Raw genomic sequence first — 14322 nt, 5'->3', positions numbered from 1 at the left:
AGAAGGCTGGCATTCAGTAAGTTTTAAAGTGGTGTGTGGCCTTGTCCTTCCCTTCTCCACCACCCCTCCCGGGCTACCTTGACAGTTATCCCCCTATTTGTGTGATGAATAAATAACGAATGCCTGAATGTGAAGCAACAATGACTTTATTGCCTCTGCAAGCGGTGATCGAAGTGGGGAGGGGAGGGTGCTTAACTTACAGGAAAGTAGAGTGAAACCGAGGCGGGAAGGGAGAGGGGTTCCATCAAGGAGAAAAACAGAACTTTCACACCGTAGCCTGGCCATTCCTGAAACTGGTTTTCAAAGCTTCTCTTATGCACACCGCGCCCTCCTGTACTCCTCTAACCACCCTGGTGTCTGGCTGCGTGTAATCAGCGGCCAGGCAATTTGCTTCATCCTCCCATCCTGCCATGAACATCTCTCCCTTACTCTCACAGATATTGTGGCGCACACAGCAAGCAGTAATAACAATGGGAATATTGGTTTCGCTGAGGTCTAACTGAGTCAGTAAACTGCGCCAGCGTGCTTTTAAATGCCCAAATGCACATTCTTCCACCATTCTGCACTTGCTCAGCCTATAGTTGAACAGTTCCTGACTACTGTCCAGGCTGCCTGTGTACGGCTTCCCCAAAAGAAAGGTTTTCTGGGTCCCCAAAGATAACTATAGGCATTTCAACATCCCCAACAGTTATTTTCTGGTCTGGAAAGTAAGTCCCTTGCTGCAGCTGTTGAAACAGACCAGAGTTCCTGAAGATGCGAGCATCATGTACCTTTCCTGGCCATCCCACATTGATGTTGGTGAAACGTCCCTTGTGATCCACCAGTGCTTGCAGCACCATTGAAAAGTACCACTTTCAGTTTATGTACTCGCTGCCCTACTGGTCCAGTCTCAAGATAGGGATATGCATTCCATCTATAGCCCCACCACAGTTAGGGAATCCCATTGCAGCAAGGCCATCTAGTATGACGTGCACATCTCCCAGAGTCACTACCTTTGACAGCAGCAGCTCAATGATTGCGTTGGCTACTTGCATCACAGCAGCCCCCACAGTAGATTTGCCCACTCCAAATTGATTCTCAACTGACCGGAAGCTGTTGGGCATTGCAAGCTTCCACAGGGCTATCACCACTCGCTTCTCAACTGTGAGGGCTGCTCTCATCTTGGTATTCTTGTGCTTCAGGGCAGGGGAAAGCAAGTCACAAAGTTCCATGAAAGTGCCCTTACGCATGTCAGTTGGAATCTTCCCAACTGACACCATGATGTGCACGTTGCAGGGGCCCACACTTCGTGAGAAGTCTGTGTCCATGTCCTCATCACTCTCGTCATCGTGCTGCAGTCGCCTCCTCCTCCTCACCTGGTTTCGCTTTTCTTGAAGGTTATGGTTCTGCATATCCTGCTGGATAACACACACGGTGGTTATAGTGCTCATAATCACACGGTGATCTGAGCAGGCTCCATGTTCCCAGTGCTATGGCGTCTGCGCTGAAAAAAAGGTGTGAAACGATTGTCTGCCATTGCTCTGATGTGGGAGGGACTACTGACAATATGGCTTCAGGGTTGGCTTAAAGGGAATTAAAATCAAAGAGGGTGGCTTTGCATCAAGGAGAAACAGAATGGCCCCCTCAAGGATAGAACTCAAAACCCTAGGTGTAGCAGGCGGTTGATATCACAGAGGGAGGGAGGAAGGAAAGGAGGAGAAAATGAATACAACATAAATCTGGTCTATTTCTTGTTTTGATCCACTTCATCTGTCTTTATACATTTTGCTGGCAGCAGACGGTGCAGTACTACTGCTAGCCATTGTCATCTCCTGGGTGCTCGGCAGAAGATGGTGCAGCAGGACTGCCGGCAGGACTGAATCGCCATGAGACGAAACTTAAAAGGGAAATGACCTGGCTGAGTCACTCCCATATTTGCCCAGGTGCCCCTGACTGACCTCACCGAGGTCGGCTAAAAGAGCACCCTGGAGTACGGTGACGATGGCTACCAGTCGTACTGCACCATCTGCTGCCACAAGGCAATGAGCTGCTGCTGTGTAACAATGCAGTACCACATCTGCCAGCACCCAGGAGACATATGGTGAGGGTGAGCTGAGCGGGCTCCATGCTTGCCGTGGTACGGCGTCTGCACGGGTATCCCAGGAAAAAAGGTGTGAAACGATTGTCTGCCGTTGCTTTCACAGAGGGAGGGAGGGAAGGGGGTGCCTGACAATATGTACCCAGAACCACCCGTGACAATGTTTCTGCCCCATCAGGCATTGGGATTTCTACCCAGAATTCAAATGGGCAGCGGTGACTGCGGGAACTCTGGGATAGATACCCACAGTGCAACGCTCTGGAAGTCAACGGTTGCCTCGGTACTGCAGACGCACTCTGCCGACTAAATGCACTTAGAGCATTTGTGTGGGGACACACACAATCGACTGTATAAAAACGCTTTCTACAAAACTGACTTCTATAAATTCGACCTAATTTCATAGTGCAGACATAGCCTTTGTGAAGCAAAGGGAAAAAAGCCTTTACTATTCCAATTCATTGTAAGACTTCCATATCTCAAAACAACTGTCCTTCAAACAAGGTATAGACATTTATTTACATTCAAGAATAGGAACATGCAAGTTCAATGTTTATAACTAAGTTTTTAACAAAGTGAAACAAAGGGACTGAAAATAACAAGTAAAACCCATTGTTTTTAACCTTTATCTAGCTCAAAAATGGCCATATTTTTATTAAGTTGTGATTTGCATCCTCCTTTCTCCTCTTTTCCTGCCGTCCATCCTCCTTTCCTCCCAAGCCCAATAGATAGTTTTTTGAATAAGTTATGAAAGACTGAAAACTGGGTGATTTAATAAGAAACAGCATCTAAATCTTAAGTACAAGATCACTAATGTAATGTTAGAGTAGAGAAAATCCTTTGTTACTATGTGCTAACACAGTTTTCTGTACAGATGTGTCATGGATTAATTGCTTCATATTACTTAAAACACATAATTCTTCTGGCTATAATCTTTTTAAATTCCTGCCAGTTTAATGTAGGGTGCACCAAGCCTCCAATTATATCAGGAGGTGTCTAGAACTGAAATGAAGACGACAGTAGTGAAACACACCCATCTTTTAAAATATATTATTTATTCTATTGTGAAAACAAAGGAAATTAAATATACAAAAAACCCTATCAAAATAACATTAAAGATCAGATTTAAAAATTAATAAAAGCAAGCTAGCAAATTCAGCGGTAAAGCTAACCACACCATCTATAGAACTTACCTTGCTGTGTTCATCTAAACAAACAAGAATGGCTTTCTGTCTCAGTAGCGGTGTAGGAATGTTTGGTCAGACCAGCAGAGGGATAGTCAACACCTGGAAGTTCCAGAGGAGGAAGATGGGAGAGCACGTACCCAGACCTGCCAGGGCTTAGTTACTCCTCAACCTGTGAGAATCTTCTTGGGGATGGGGTGGGGCTTTTCTGCCTCCCATTGGCTGGGACACAGGGGTATATTACTCCTGGGGGAATTTTGCGTCACTGCGCGTGCACAGAACTCATGGCCCCTGCAGAGTTCTTTGCTTCCCTGAAGAGGAATGATTTCTGACGGGGAAACAAAGGGAAGCTGCAAGAGAGGTCACGTGTCCCTCCCCAGCAGTCCAGGCAGGTCAGTTTGGGATGCCCAGAGAAGCCAGTAGAGACTTGAATCACCACCGGGACAGTGGGGCTGGGCAATCATGCTTGTGAGAGAAACAGACTGAGACTGTCTTTCTCACTCACTATTGTGGAACACTTAGTGTGAAGGGGCAGGTTTTGGGGATGTTTCTGAGCAGGTAGGTGTCAGGCAGGCTCTGTCCCCTCAGACAGAGCAAAATGTAGCAGCCTGCTTGCTTCGTGAATTGTTCCTATTGTTCTTAGTGAATTCCCCCAGGAGTATAAAATAGGGGTAAATGTTTTAAGGCTCCTTTACATGGCCACAGTGGTATAAAAATCAGTATGGCCTTATAAATGCTTATGGTGCTTTAGTGATTAGTACTTGTCTAAATTTTTGTACTGAAAAAATTTCCCATCAAAATGTGCTCCATGAACTGTTTGCTACTGACCTTTCTGGAGATGGTTAGCAGCCAATATAAATTGTGAGTTTGAGTCCCCAGCCCTCCCTTGCTCTTCAGTTGTATATGATGTAACACTGAGCATATGGCTACATATATTTTTGACTAATAATTAGAACTAAAGGGTCAATTACTATTTGACAAAGGGAGTTTGGGAATTTCCTTCAATGCTCCCCACTCCCATTTTCCATCCACTGTACTGTAGTTTAAATAAATTACCAAAATAATTGAAACCAGAATGATGATAGTGCATTATCGTAACAAATAAAATATGGAGAATTTTAAAATATTTTGTGCAGAATTTAATTTTTGGTGCAGAATTCCCCCAGGAATAGTATATAAGGGAGCTGGCTTTCATGCCTCCCTCCCCCACAATGTAAAGCCTTCCTAGACATCAGGGGACCTTTTGCCTATAAGGGGAGATGGCATACCGAGGTCCCCTCTTGGTACCCTCTGAGAGGGAAAAGTGAGAGGATTCAAGAGTGAGGTAAATCCTAGAGGTAAGTCTGAAGAGTGTCTTTCCCGAGTCACTGGTTATGTGGTGGGAGCCCTGTAATCCCGCACTGGACCCAATTACATACCTGGTACGTGAGAAGCGGATGGTGTATAACGCCACTCCCCATTGTTAAATTAACAACATTGAAGCCAGCTGCTTAAATCCATCCCTGTGTCTCTTTCATTCATCTGCATGCTCTAATCAACACTGCTAGGTTACATGCTGTTCATATTTAATAATATCTAGGCACAGTGGCGCCTCAGACTGTTAATGTTAATCTGAGTTGTTATACATTTATTCCAGATCTGCACACAAAAGAAGCTGCATAAGAATACAGCATAATAAAGTGTGTGTGTTTATGGCAAGGCAGAAGGATAGATTTTGCCAAATAAACTCAAACAAAGATGCCCCTACTTTTTTTTTTTTAAACATACTATATTTTTAAACTTCTACTTACCTCACTTCAAATATTTCTGACAAACTTTAAATATGATTTCCAATCATGAACATTAGCAAGATGTTAAAATTTGCAAAACGTTTTTTATTTCTTAAAATTGTACCTCAGTAAAAAAATCCAAACATTTCTGGTTGCAAAATGAACAGGACAAGTAAGATACTTACTTATCAAAGCTATCACTATTTTTTATGAAGCTCTCCAATTTTTCCTTGGCATATTCTACCACATCTGAATGAAGCTCTATTCCATGATTTACTCCAAAAGGGCCTGTAATTAAAAAAAGTGTTTTTTATAAGTATAGCACTGGTATAACACCTTTCATGTAATGGTATCACAGTGCTTTTATTAACATTTGGTTAATACCCCTACAAAAATGGATATTTTTATACTTTTTACCAATGGGTAAACTAAGGCACACAATTATGTAGTGAGGCAGTGAAAAAGCCAGGAGTAGAACCCAGGAGTTCTGGTTCCCTACTTCCTGTTATAACATGCCCACACTACTGCAAAGAAAGCGCTAGTACATTTTTCCTATTACCCTTCATGAGAGAAAGTGGAGTCAGTAAGTCTGATCTTTTCTTAGCGTTTTAATTAGACTTTAGTGTGGCACAAATTTTTAAGACAGTAGTCAGGAGCTGGAATGAAGTTCCGATGTTGATGGTTATAATGTGTTTGTTTGTAGGAGGATTAAAATTTGGTAAATTTAAAGCATATTATATTGAAGTGGAATCGTCTCAACGAGTGATGGCACAGAGATTCAGCATAGTATGCCCATATCTATACCCATAATTATACACATTTCTCAATTACGCCATTTTCTGAATCCTGATGGGGTATTAGCCTTCAGCCAACTGTACCACAGAAATTTACTAGAGTGCTATACAAATATTGATCTGCAACAGTACAATGTTTGTGCAGATCTCTATTCAGATTGATGCCACTGACATGTCCACCACATTCAGTTCTAACCCAACTCCTTACTCTTTCAACTCATTTAGTAGTCATATGTTTTCAACAAACAGCTTGAAAATGAATTTCAGTATGTGGTAAAATGCTCTTCTGAGGTAGGGAGGTGCAAGGAGAGACATTAAGATGAGAGTTAGGGGGTAAAGAGGAGGCCATGTTTGTTGTGGGCAGAGAGAGACATGAATTCTATATATACTAAGCAACCCACAAAACAGCGTTTTTAGTAGCCATGCAGAGAGGAGAAAAAGGACATTTCAACCAAACGGCAACTAGAGGTTGCAATTTATTAATTCAGGTTTCAGAGTAGCAGCCATGTTAGTCTGTATTTGCAAAAAGAAAAGGAGTACTTTGTTAGTCTCTAAGGTGCCACAAGTACTCCTTTTTTATTAATTTAGTAATCACTATGCCCCAAACCTTTACTTTTAGAATGTATTTAGCCCAACACTTCATTATCTAATACAAGAAGTATCCTCAAATTATTATTTCAGTAACACATTATTCATCCAGGGAAATTCATAAGGATTTTTTCTGCAGAACAGCAGTATTGTGAGCAATTAAAGAAAAAATAGAGAAGTATTTCTGATGTTTAAGTACCCTCGACAAAAACAAAGATTTGCAGCAAAGCCTGTCTTTTATGGAAAAAAAACATTAATACATTCCATTTGGTAAGCATCACCTAATGGTGCAACACCACCACAATATGGTAAACCATGAGGCTGGAAAACATTTGTAATTCTTAGCATGAAATTAGAACATCTTGTACACCATGCAACAAAGCGGATCCAAAAGAGGTTGTTGTTACGTGCATTGCTCATAAAGCTTTCCTGCTGGCTGACTTACAGGAGGCAGAGTGCTCCACAGGGGAGATACACCTGCTTTCACAGCATTGAAAGGTGTCCTGTTGGTACACATACATTCTTTATTAACTTAGCTCATTGCTTCCCGTTGCCCTGTCAGTATAAGCATTCCTTTTCTGTCTCTTGCATTACTAGTAAAGCTGGCTGTAAAACGTGAAATCCCTTCCTGTGAAAATTTTCATTGTTTTTGAAAACAAATTTCACTTGAACCAGGCCAAAATGCAAGTATGTGTGACAGGATTTCGAAAAATATTCCATTTTAGGACACCCCGCCCCCCAAAAAATGTATTTTTCAGCTTCTTGTAAGAAAACTGCCTTTCAGCTCCATTGCCTGGGAGGCAGAGAGGCCAGCCACTCCACCAGCTGTCACTCCCCAATCCTGGCTCCTGCTCAGCCCTTCCAGCAGGATGTTTTGGGCCAGCAGAAAGTAAAATTGACAAACACCTTCCAGACAGGCAGCTGGCATTCTGCTTTTCCCAATGGAAAAATGAGAATTCTTCTGCAAAACTGAAATTTTCCCATAAAAAGAGGGTATTCCTCATCAGAATATCATTCTGACAAAAAAGTTTCTGACTAGTAATTAGAAGTAGCTAGCAAGCATTCTTACAAAAAATGAACAGGAGGCAGTGTTTTCAAAACAGAATATATTTTAGAAAATCTTTCCCGGGAGTCAGCAGCAGGTTTTCAAATATAATTTACTATAAATGAATTCATATTCCCCTAAGCCAGTGTTTCCCAAACTTGTTCTGCTGCTTGTGCAGGGAAAGCCCCTGCTGGGGCGGGCCGGTTTGTTTACCTGCCGCATCGGCCTATCACGGCTCCCAGTGGCTGCGGTTTGCTGCTCCAGGCCAATGGGAGCTCTTGGAAGCAGTGCGGGCCGAGGGACGTACTGGTCGCAGCTTCCCACAGCCACTATTGGCCTGGAGCAGTGAACCGCAGCCAGTGGGAGCCGCGATCGGCCGAACCTGCGGACGCAGCAGGTAAACAAACCAGCCCGGCCTGCGCGGGGTTTTCCCTGCACAAGCGGCGGAACAAGTTTGGGAACCACTGCCCTAACCTAACTTCCTAAATTATTTTCATGAGTCTAGCATTTTTGGTGCATTCTTAGCTATTTTCAATTACAGTTACCACCATCTGTTCCAAAATTCATGCAAATTTCCAAACTTAGATTAATTTTTACCACTTTTCAAGACAATCACGAAGAATATCAAACATTTTTTGAGTTTTGTGTCTGTCAGGGTTATGAGGAACATTTGTGTGTTATACTAGAACTTTTCATGATCAACATGCTACAAGGCAACAATTAGTTTCTGCAGCAACATGAGTATGCAAAATATGGAGTGTAATGATACATACACTTCAGTATTGCTATGTGCTATATTGAACAAATAGGAGGTGGTGACACTATTCTCATTAGCTTTTCCAATCTGAGGATATGACTGTATATGCTATTCCAGAATGGTTTTACCAATTCATAAAAACTGATACTACCCTAACTTTTGTGCTACTTCCCGGAGTAACAGTAATTTCCTTCGTAATATGATTATACTAACCTCATCAATTATGTACCACCATTATCAAGACTTGGAAAAGTGTTTGCAGTTCTAATATCTTGTAATATTCAGATTACAGAAATCAAAGGATTTGTCTGCACTGATCATTAAAATTATGTCATCTACACTTTCTATATGTATTATCTTCCTTCTGTTTATATTCACCTTAATCTCTGACTACCATAGCAAGTTATATAGACCACTTTGTATTTTAAAAATTCCTCATTTTCAAGTCACCTGCAAATTAAATTTAGCGTCACATCAACATTCACAAAATCATCAAATGGTATACACTACTACTCCCACCTTCTACTGAACCATCAGATACCCAACCATTGATAAACAATCTTTGGCTTCCTAACACTAACCTAATACAGTACAAATTGAAATACAATAGGCTCCATTTTGAGAAGGTGTAAAAAGGTTCCATTTTCCACAAAGGGGCTGCCTTTATTAAAACCAGTAAAATAAACCTTTGTTTTCAAAAATATTTTGTACAAATATTGCTATAAATCTGACTAATCAGGCTGAGTTAAGAACCGCAGAGCAGGTTGTGTCTGCTGATTCACACACTTAGAAGGCCCTCTGTTGCAGGTCTCACCCTTCATGTGAAAAGGTGGGGGGAAATCAGTCACTTTCACTACTTAGTTCTCTTCATTCCCTTTCTGGAAACCTGCACAGGTCGTTCTTCAGAGTCAGAACTGTGCTGGGTGAGGAGAAGACAGGCCAGGCAGTACACATCCACCCCTGACCCCACAGAGATTAGTTATATAAGGGAAATACAACCTCATATAGAGAGGCAAGTGCAGAGGACCCCTAGCCAAATAAAACACAAATAAATATCAAGACGAAGGGCTTTATTTCATCATCTTCACTCTTGATATGATCTGGAGAAATATTTATGCTCCTACGCACAGGGCTAATACCAAACAAAAGAGGAAGTAGTCTCTAATCATACTATATGTATATTTATACTTTAACAGCTACTGGGGAAGAACCTCATACAAAATTGCCTACATTTATGATCTCCATAGAGATAAAACTCCCCATGCTTATAAACAGAGAGCTAGCACAAGAGGTACAGTATGTTACATGAAAAAAGTGAAATACTGTAATTCTTTTAACAGCATGTATTGGAATTTTGAGTTTATATCTATGAATGAATATTTCACCAGAAGCATTACTGCTTATTGTATTGGGTAAGGAAATGAATTTCAGTTTCCACAAGAGGGAGCACTGAATCAGCTCTTTGACTTTTGTTTACATTAAATTGGAAGGAATCCTACACCTCTTGAAAGTGAATTGACAGATTAAGTCTGTTACACATTCTCCTTCCATTCAGAATAGTATCTGCTTCCCTTAATGGTTTTCTGCTCTCCATTATCTTTATTTGTAAAAATTAGTAACCCAAGACTTCAAGAACTCCATATCCTGGAAAAAGTACACATTTTGTAAGATTTCTGTAGCAGTAAAAGTAGTGCTTCTCTAACTAGAAAACAGTACTGAGAGATGCAAATATTTATTTAGTGGAAGAAAAAATGTGTCTGTGACACTTACATCCCACTACCAAAATAAATGAAATTACATTGTGTAATGCAAAATTATTGATAGGTAGAAAACATCTGAGGATACATATAAAAATCAGCACTAGAGCTTAGTTTTTCATTATGAAAACAAATGCATTTTAATGTAAATTTTCTGCTCTAAGGGGGTGGTTCCCAAACTTGTTCCACTGTTTGTGCAGGGAAAGCCCCTGGCGGGCTGGGCCAGTTTGTTTACCTGCCGTGTCCGCAGGTTTGGCCGATCGTGGCTCCCACTGGCCGCGGTTCGCTGCTCCTGATCAATGGGAGCTGCTGGAAGCGGCGGCCAGTACGTTCCTCGGCCCGCGCCGCTTCTAGCAGCTCCCATTGGCCTGGAGTAGCCAGTGGGAGCTGCGATCAGCTGAACCTGCGGACATGGCAGGTAAACAAACCGGCCCGGCCCGCCAGGGGCTTTCCCTGCACAATCGGCAGAACAAGTTTGGGAACCACTGCTCTAAGGTATAGTTTTAAAATGAAATTCAGTTAGCAATGATATACCACATTCTCTTTTCAGCTGGTAGTACAGCCTTTTTTAAGTACAGTTGAGGGGATGAATAATATACTACACAGCTAACTTAGCTTGTGTGGGAATTATGATGTCAAAGAGGCTTGCAGCTTCAGGTGACTACAGAAGGTTAATCTGTGGCTGCGGCTTAAGCAGCAAAAATATTGTTTTAATTAAAATGTAATTCTTAAAAAATGTTTTTCAATAACAGTTTTTCTAAGAATTAACTAGCAGCTCTTAAATATTTCACAATATTCTGAAAGCACATTCCAAATTCCTAACTATGCTTTTTTCATTACATTACTTAAAACTATAACACATCAAGTCACAAAACCCTGGCAAAAATGCTGACATGTTAATCTAAGAAACTGCATTGAGCAACCAACATTTCATATATGTTTAAAATAAAAAAAATTACCTAATATTAATCCCACCATTGTACTCAAATATCCGGTTCCGCTACCCAGATTCAGAAAAGATAATCCTGGTTGAAGTTTCAATGCTTCCATGACTTCAGAATAAATGCAAGGTGCTGATAAGTGTATATTTCCATGCTTCCAAGCCAAGTCTTTATAAGCATTGTCCCTGTATCCTTCTAGATAATAATCACCACGGTCAATTGCTCTGAAGGCTTGCTCCACTCTCTCAGTGCGAATATATTGAGCTTCTTTCAAGTTATCAATTAAATCATCATTGTCTTCCCCAGCACTCACAGCTCCTCCCATGACGATTTTCTGTGATAATTCAATGAGTTTGAAAAAACATTAGCAGGAGCGTTTTGAAGTGTCAGTGTGCAACAGACTCTGTTCTTTTCCTTTCAACAGCACATCAGAACATCACAAATGAATCCTGGGAGAAAAAAAAAAAGTTTACTTGTTTTGAATTTCACAGGAAAAAAGGCAGCATCAACTAATTAATACAGAGATCATTTAACAAAAGGGGTAGCAAGCTACTAGTGTGGTTCGACTTCACTGGAAAATTAACCAAGTGACAGTAGTATCCCATGCCTAAATCTTTGTCTTCCACATTCAATTTACTTAGTCTACATGTACAAAGATTCCCTCTTCCCCCCTGCTAATTGTCAGGTCTGAATATTCATCACTGCACTGAACCTATTTCCATGGTTTCTGAGCACCTTCAAAAAAAAAAAAAAAAGCTTTAAAAATACACTGGGTGGGATTTTTCAATAGCGATCAAATCCGCACAGACACACCCCTGGAACCCTGACCTGGGATATTCTATCTACTACCCAAGATCCATAAACCTGGAAATCCTGGGCGCCCCATCATCTCAGGCATTGGCACCCTGACAGCAGGATTGTCTGGCTATGTAGACTCCCTCCTCAGGCCCTACGCTACCAGCACTCCCAGCTACCTTCGAGACACCACTGACTTCCTGAGGAAACTTCAATCCATCGGTGATCTTCCTGATAACACCATCCTGGCTACTATGGATGTAGAAGCCCTCTACACCAACATTCCACACAAAGATGGACTACAAGCCGTCAAGAACACTATCCCCGATAATGTCACGGCTAACCTGGTGGCTGAACTTTGTGACTTTGTCCTTACCCATAACTATTTCACATTTGGGGACAATGTATACCTTCAGATCAGCGGCACTGCTATGGGTACCCGCATGGCCCCACAGTATGCCAACATTTTTATGGCTGATTTAGAACAACGCTTCCTCAGCTCTCGTCCCCTAAAGCCCCTACTGTACTTGCGCTATATTGATGACATCTTCATCATCTGGACCCATGGAAAAGAAGCCCTTGAGGAATTCCACCATGATTTCAACAATTTCCATCCCACCACCAACCTCAGCCTGGTCCAGTCCACACAAGAGATCCACTTCCTGGACACTACAGTGCTAATAAACAATGGCCACATAAACACCACCCTATACCGTAAACCTACTGACCGCTATTCCTACCTGCATGCCTCCAGCTTTCACCCTGACCACACCACACGATCCATCGTCTACAGCCAAGCTCTGCGATACAACCGCATTTGCTCCAACCCCTCAGACAGAGACAAACACCTACAAGATCTCTGTCAAGCTTTCTTACAACTACAATACCCACCTGCAGAAGTAAAGAAACAGATTGATAGAGCCAGAAGAGTTCCCAGAAGTTACCTACTACAGGACAGGCCTAACAAAGAAAATAACAGAACGCCACTAGCCGTCACCTTCAGCCCCCAACTAAAACCCCTCCAACGCATTATTAAGGATCTACAACCTATCCTAAAGGATGACCCAACACTCTCACAAGTCTTGGGAGACAGGCCAGTCCTTGCCTACAGACAGCCCCGCAACCTGAAGCAAATACTCACCAACAACCACATACCACACAACAGAACCACTAACCCAGGAACTTATCCTTGCAACAAAGCCCGTTGCCAATTGTGCCCACATATCTATTCAGGGGACACCATCACAGGGCCTAATAACATCAGCCACACTATCAGAGGCTCGTTCACCTGCACATCCACCAATGTGATCTATGCCATCATGTGCCAGCAATGCCCCTCTGCCATGTACATTGGTCAAACTGGACAGTCTCTACGTAAAAGAATAAATGGACACAAATCAGATGTCAAGAATTATAACATTCATAAACCAGTCGGAGAACACTTCAATCTCTCTGGTCACGCAATCACAGACATGAAGGTCGCTATCTTAAAACAAAAAAACTTCAAATCCAGACTCCAGCGAGAAACTGCTGAATTGGAATTCATTTGCAAATTGGATACTATTAATTTAGGCTTAAATAGAGACTGGGAGTGGCTAAGTCATTATGCAAGGTAGCCTGTTTCCTCTTGTTTTTTCCTAACCCCCCCCCCCCCCCCCAGATGTTCTGGTTTAACTTGGATTTAAACCTGGAGAATGGTCAGTTTAGATGAGCTATTACCAGCAGGAGAGTGAGTTTGTGTGTGTATGGGGGTGGGGGGGATGTGAGAAAACCTTGATCTATGCAGGAAATAGCCCGACTTGATTATGTAAAGAGTTGTCACTTTGGATGGGCTAGCACCAGCAGGAGAGTGAATTTGTGTGGGGGGGTGGAGGGTGAGAAAACCTGGATTTGTGCTGGAAATGTCCCACCTGTTGATCACTTTAGATAAGCTATTACCAGCAGGACAGTGGGGTGGGAGGAGGTATTGTTTCATGATTTCTGTGTGTATATAAAGTCTGCTGCAGTTTCCACGGTAAACATCTGATGAAGTGAGCTGTAGCTCACGAAAGCTCATGCTCAAATAAATTGGTTAGTCTCTAAGGTGCCACAAGTACTCCTTTTCTTTTTGCGAATACAGACTAACACGGCTGTTCCTCTGAAACATGACTTTCAGTGGAACTCATGCTACTAAATCACCCAGGTACTTTTGAAAATCCCACCTAGTATGCCTTATTGGACAAATAAGTGTTCCTTTCCTAAAAAGGAAAGGTTATGCCTGGATTTTTTGTTTATTTTCAAATTATAGAATCCAAATCAATAAAGTTAAGCTATGTTCTTTCTGGTTTGCATCACTAGTGGTTAAACACCTCACCAACTCCACAGGTCTTAGCAGTTTGGATAATGATGCATGAGCTAGAATAAAATTCAGCTCAGACTCACACACTGATAAAATTCTATGATTAAGTTTGTCAGCTACGGGGGGGAGGGAAATGGGGCATTTTTTGGGAAACACACCTTTCAAACATTCTTAATGCATCAGGAAGCAACAAAAAAAGTGAGGGAAGGGGCAACCTTTTTTCTGCCATTCACAAGAGTAATTGCTACCTTATATGTGGACCAGCCACTGAAAGATAACT

At 41.9% G+C, this 14322-nt stretch overlaps 1 protein-coding gene across 8 annotated transcripts in view; it reads right to left on the bottom strand.

Annotated features, from left to right (window-relative positions):
• PCMTD1 (protein-L-isoaspartate (D-aspartate) O-methyltransferase domain containing 1) overlaps positions 1-14322 on the bottom strand; it is an 87099-nt gene that overhangs the window by 32213 nt on the left and 40564 nt on the right. For 5 of the 8 annotated variants that reach the window (XM_073331200.2, XM_073331201.2, XM_073331202.2 and 2 more), the window contains 2 exons: positions 10928-11358; positions 5213-5315 (listed from right to left, as the gene is read on the bottom strand). The exons of 1 other annotated variant lie outside the window; for it this stretch is intronic. In XM_073331200.2, the coding sequence (XP_073187301.1) occupies positions 5213-5315; positions 10928-11234 (410 nt within the window). In that variant the 5' untranslated portion in view covers positions 11235-11358. Of the gene's footprint in view, positions 1-5212; positions 5316-10927; positions 11359-12992; positions 13017-14322 lie in introns of those variants that run through there. 2 more of the 8 variants (XM_078851532.1, XM_078851533.1) reach the window with 2 other exon arrangements.

Source organism: Lepidochelys kempii, chromosome 2, assembly GCF_965140285.1.
Source record: "Lepidochelys kempii isolate rLepKem1 chromosome 2, rLepKem1.hap1, whole genome shotgun sequence".
Classification (NCBI taxonomy): Eukaryota; Metazoa; Chordata; order Testudines; family Cheloniidae; genus Lepidochelys; species Lepidochelys kempii.
This window is presented reverse-complemented; position numbering and strand designations above follow the sequence as displayed.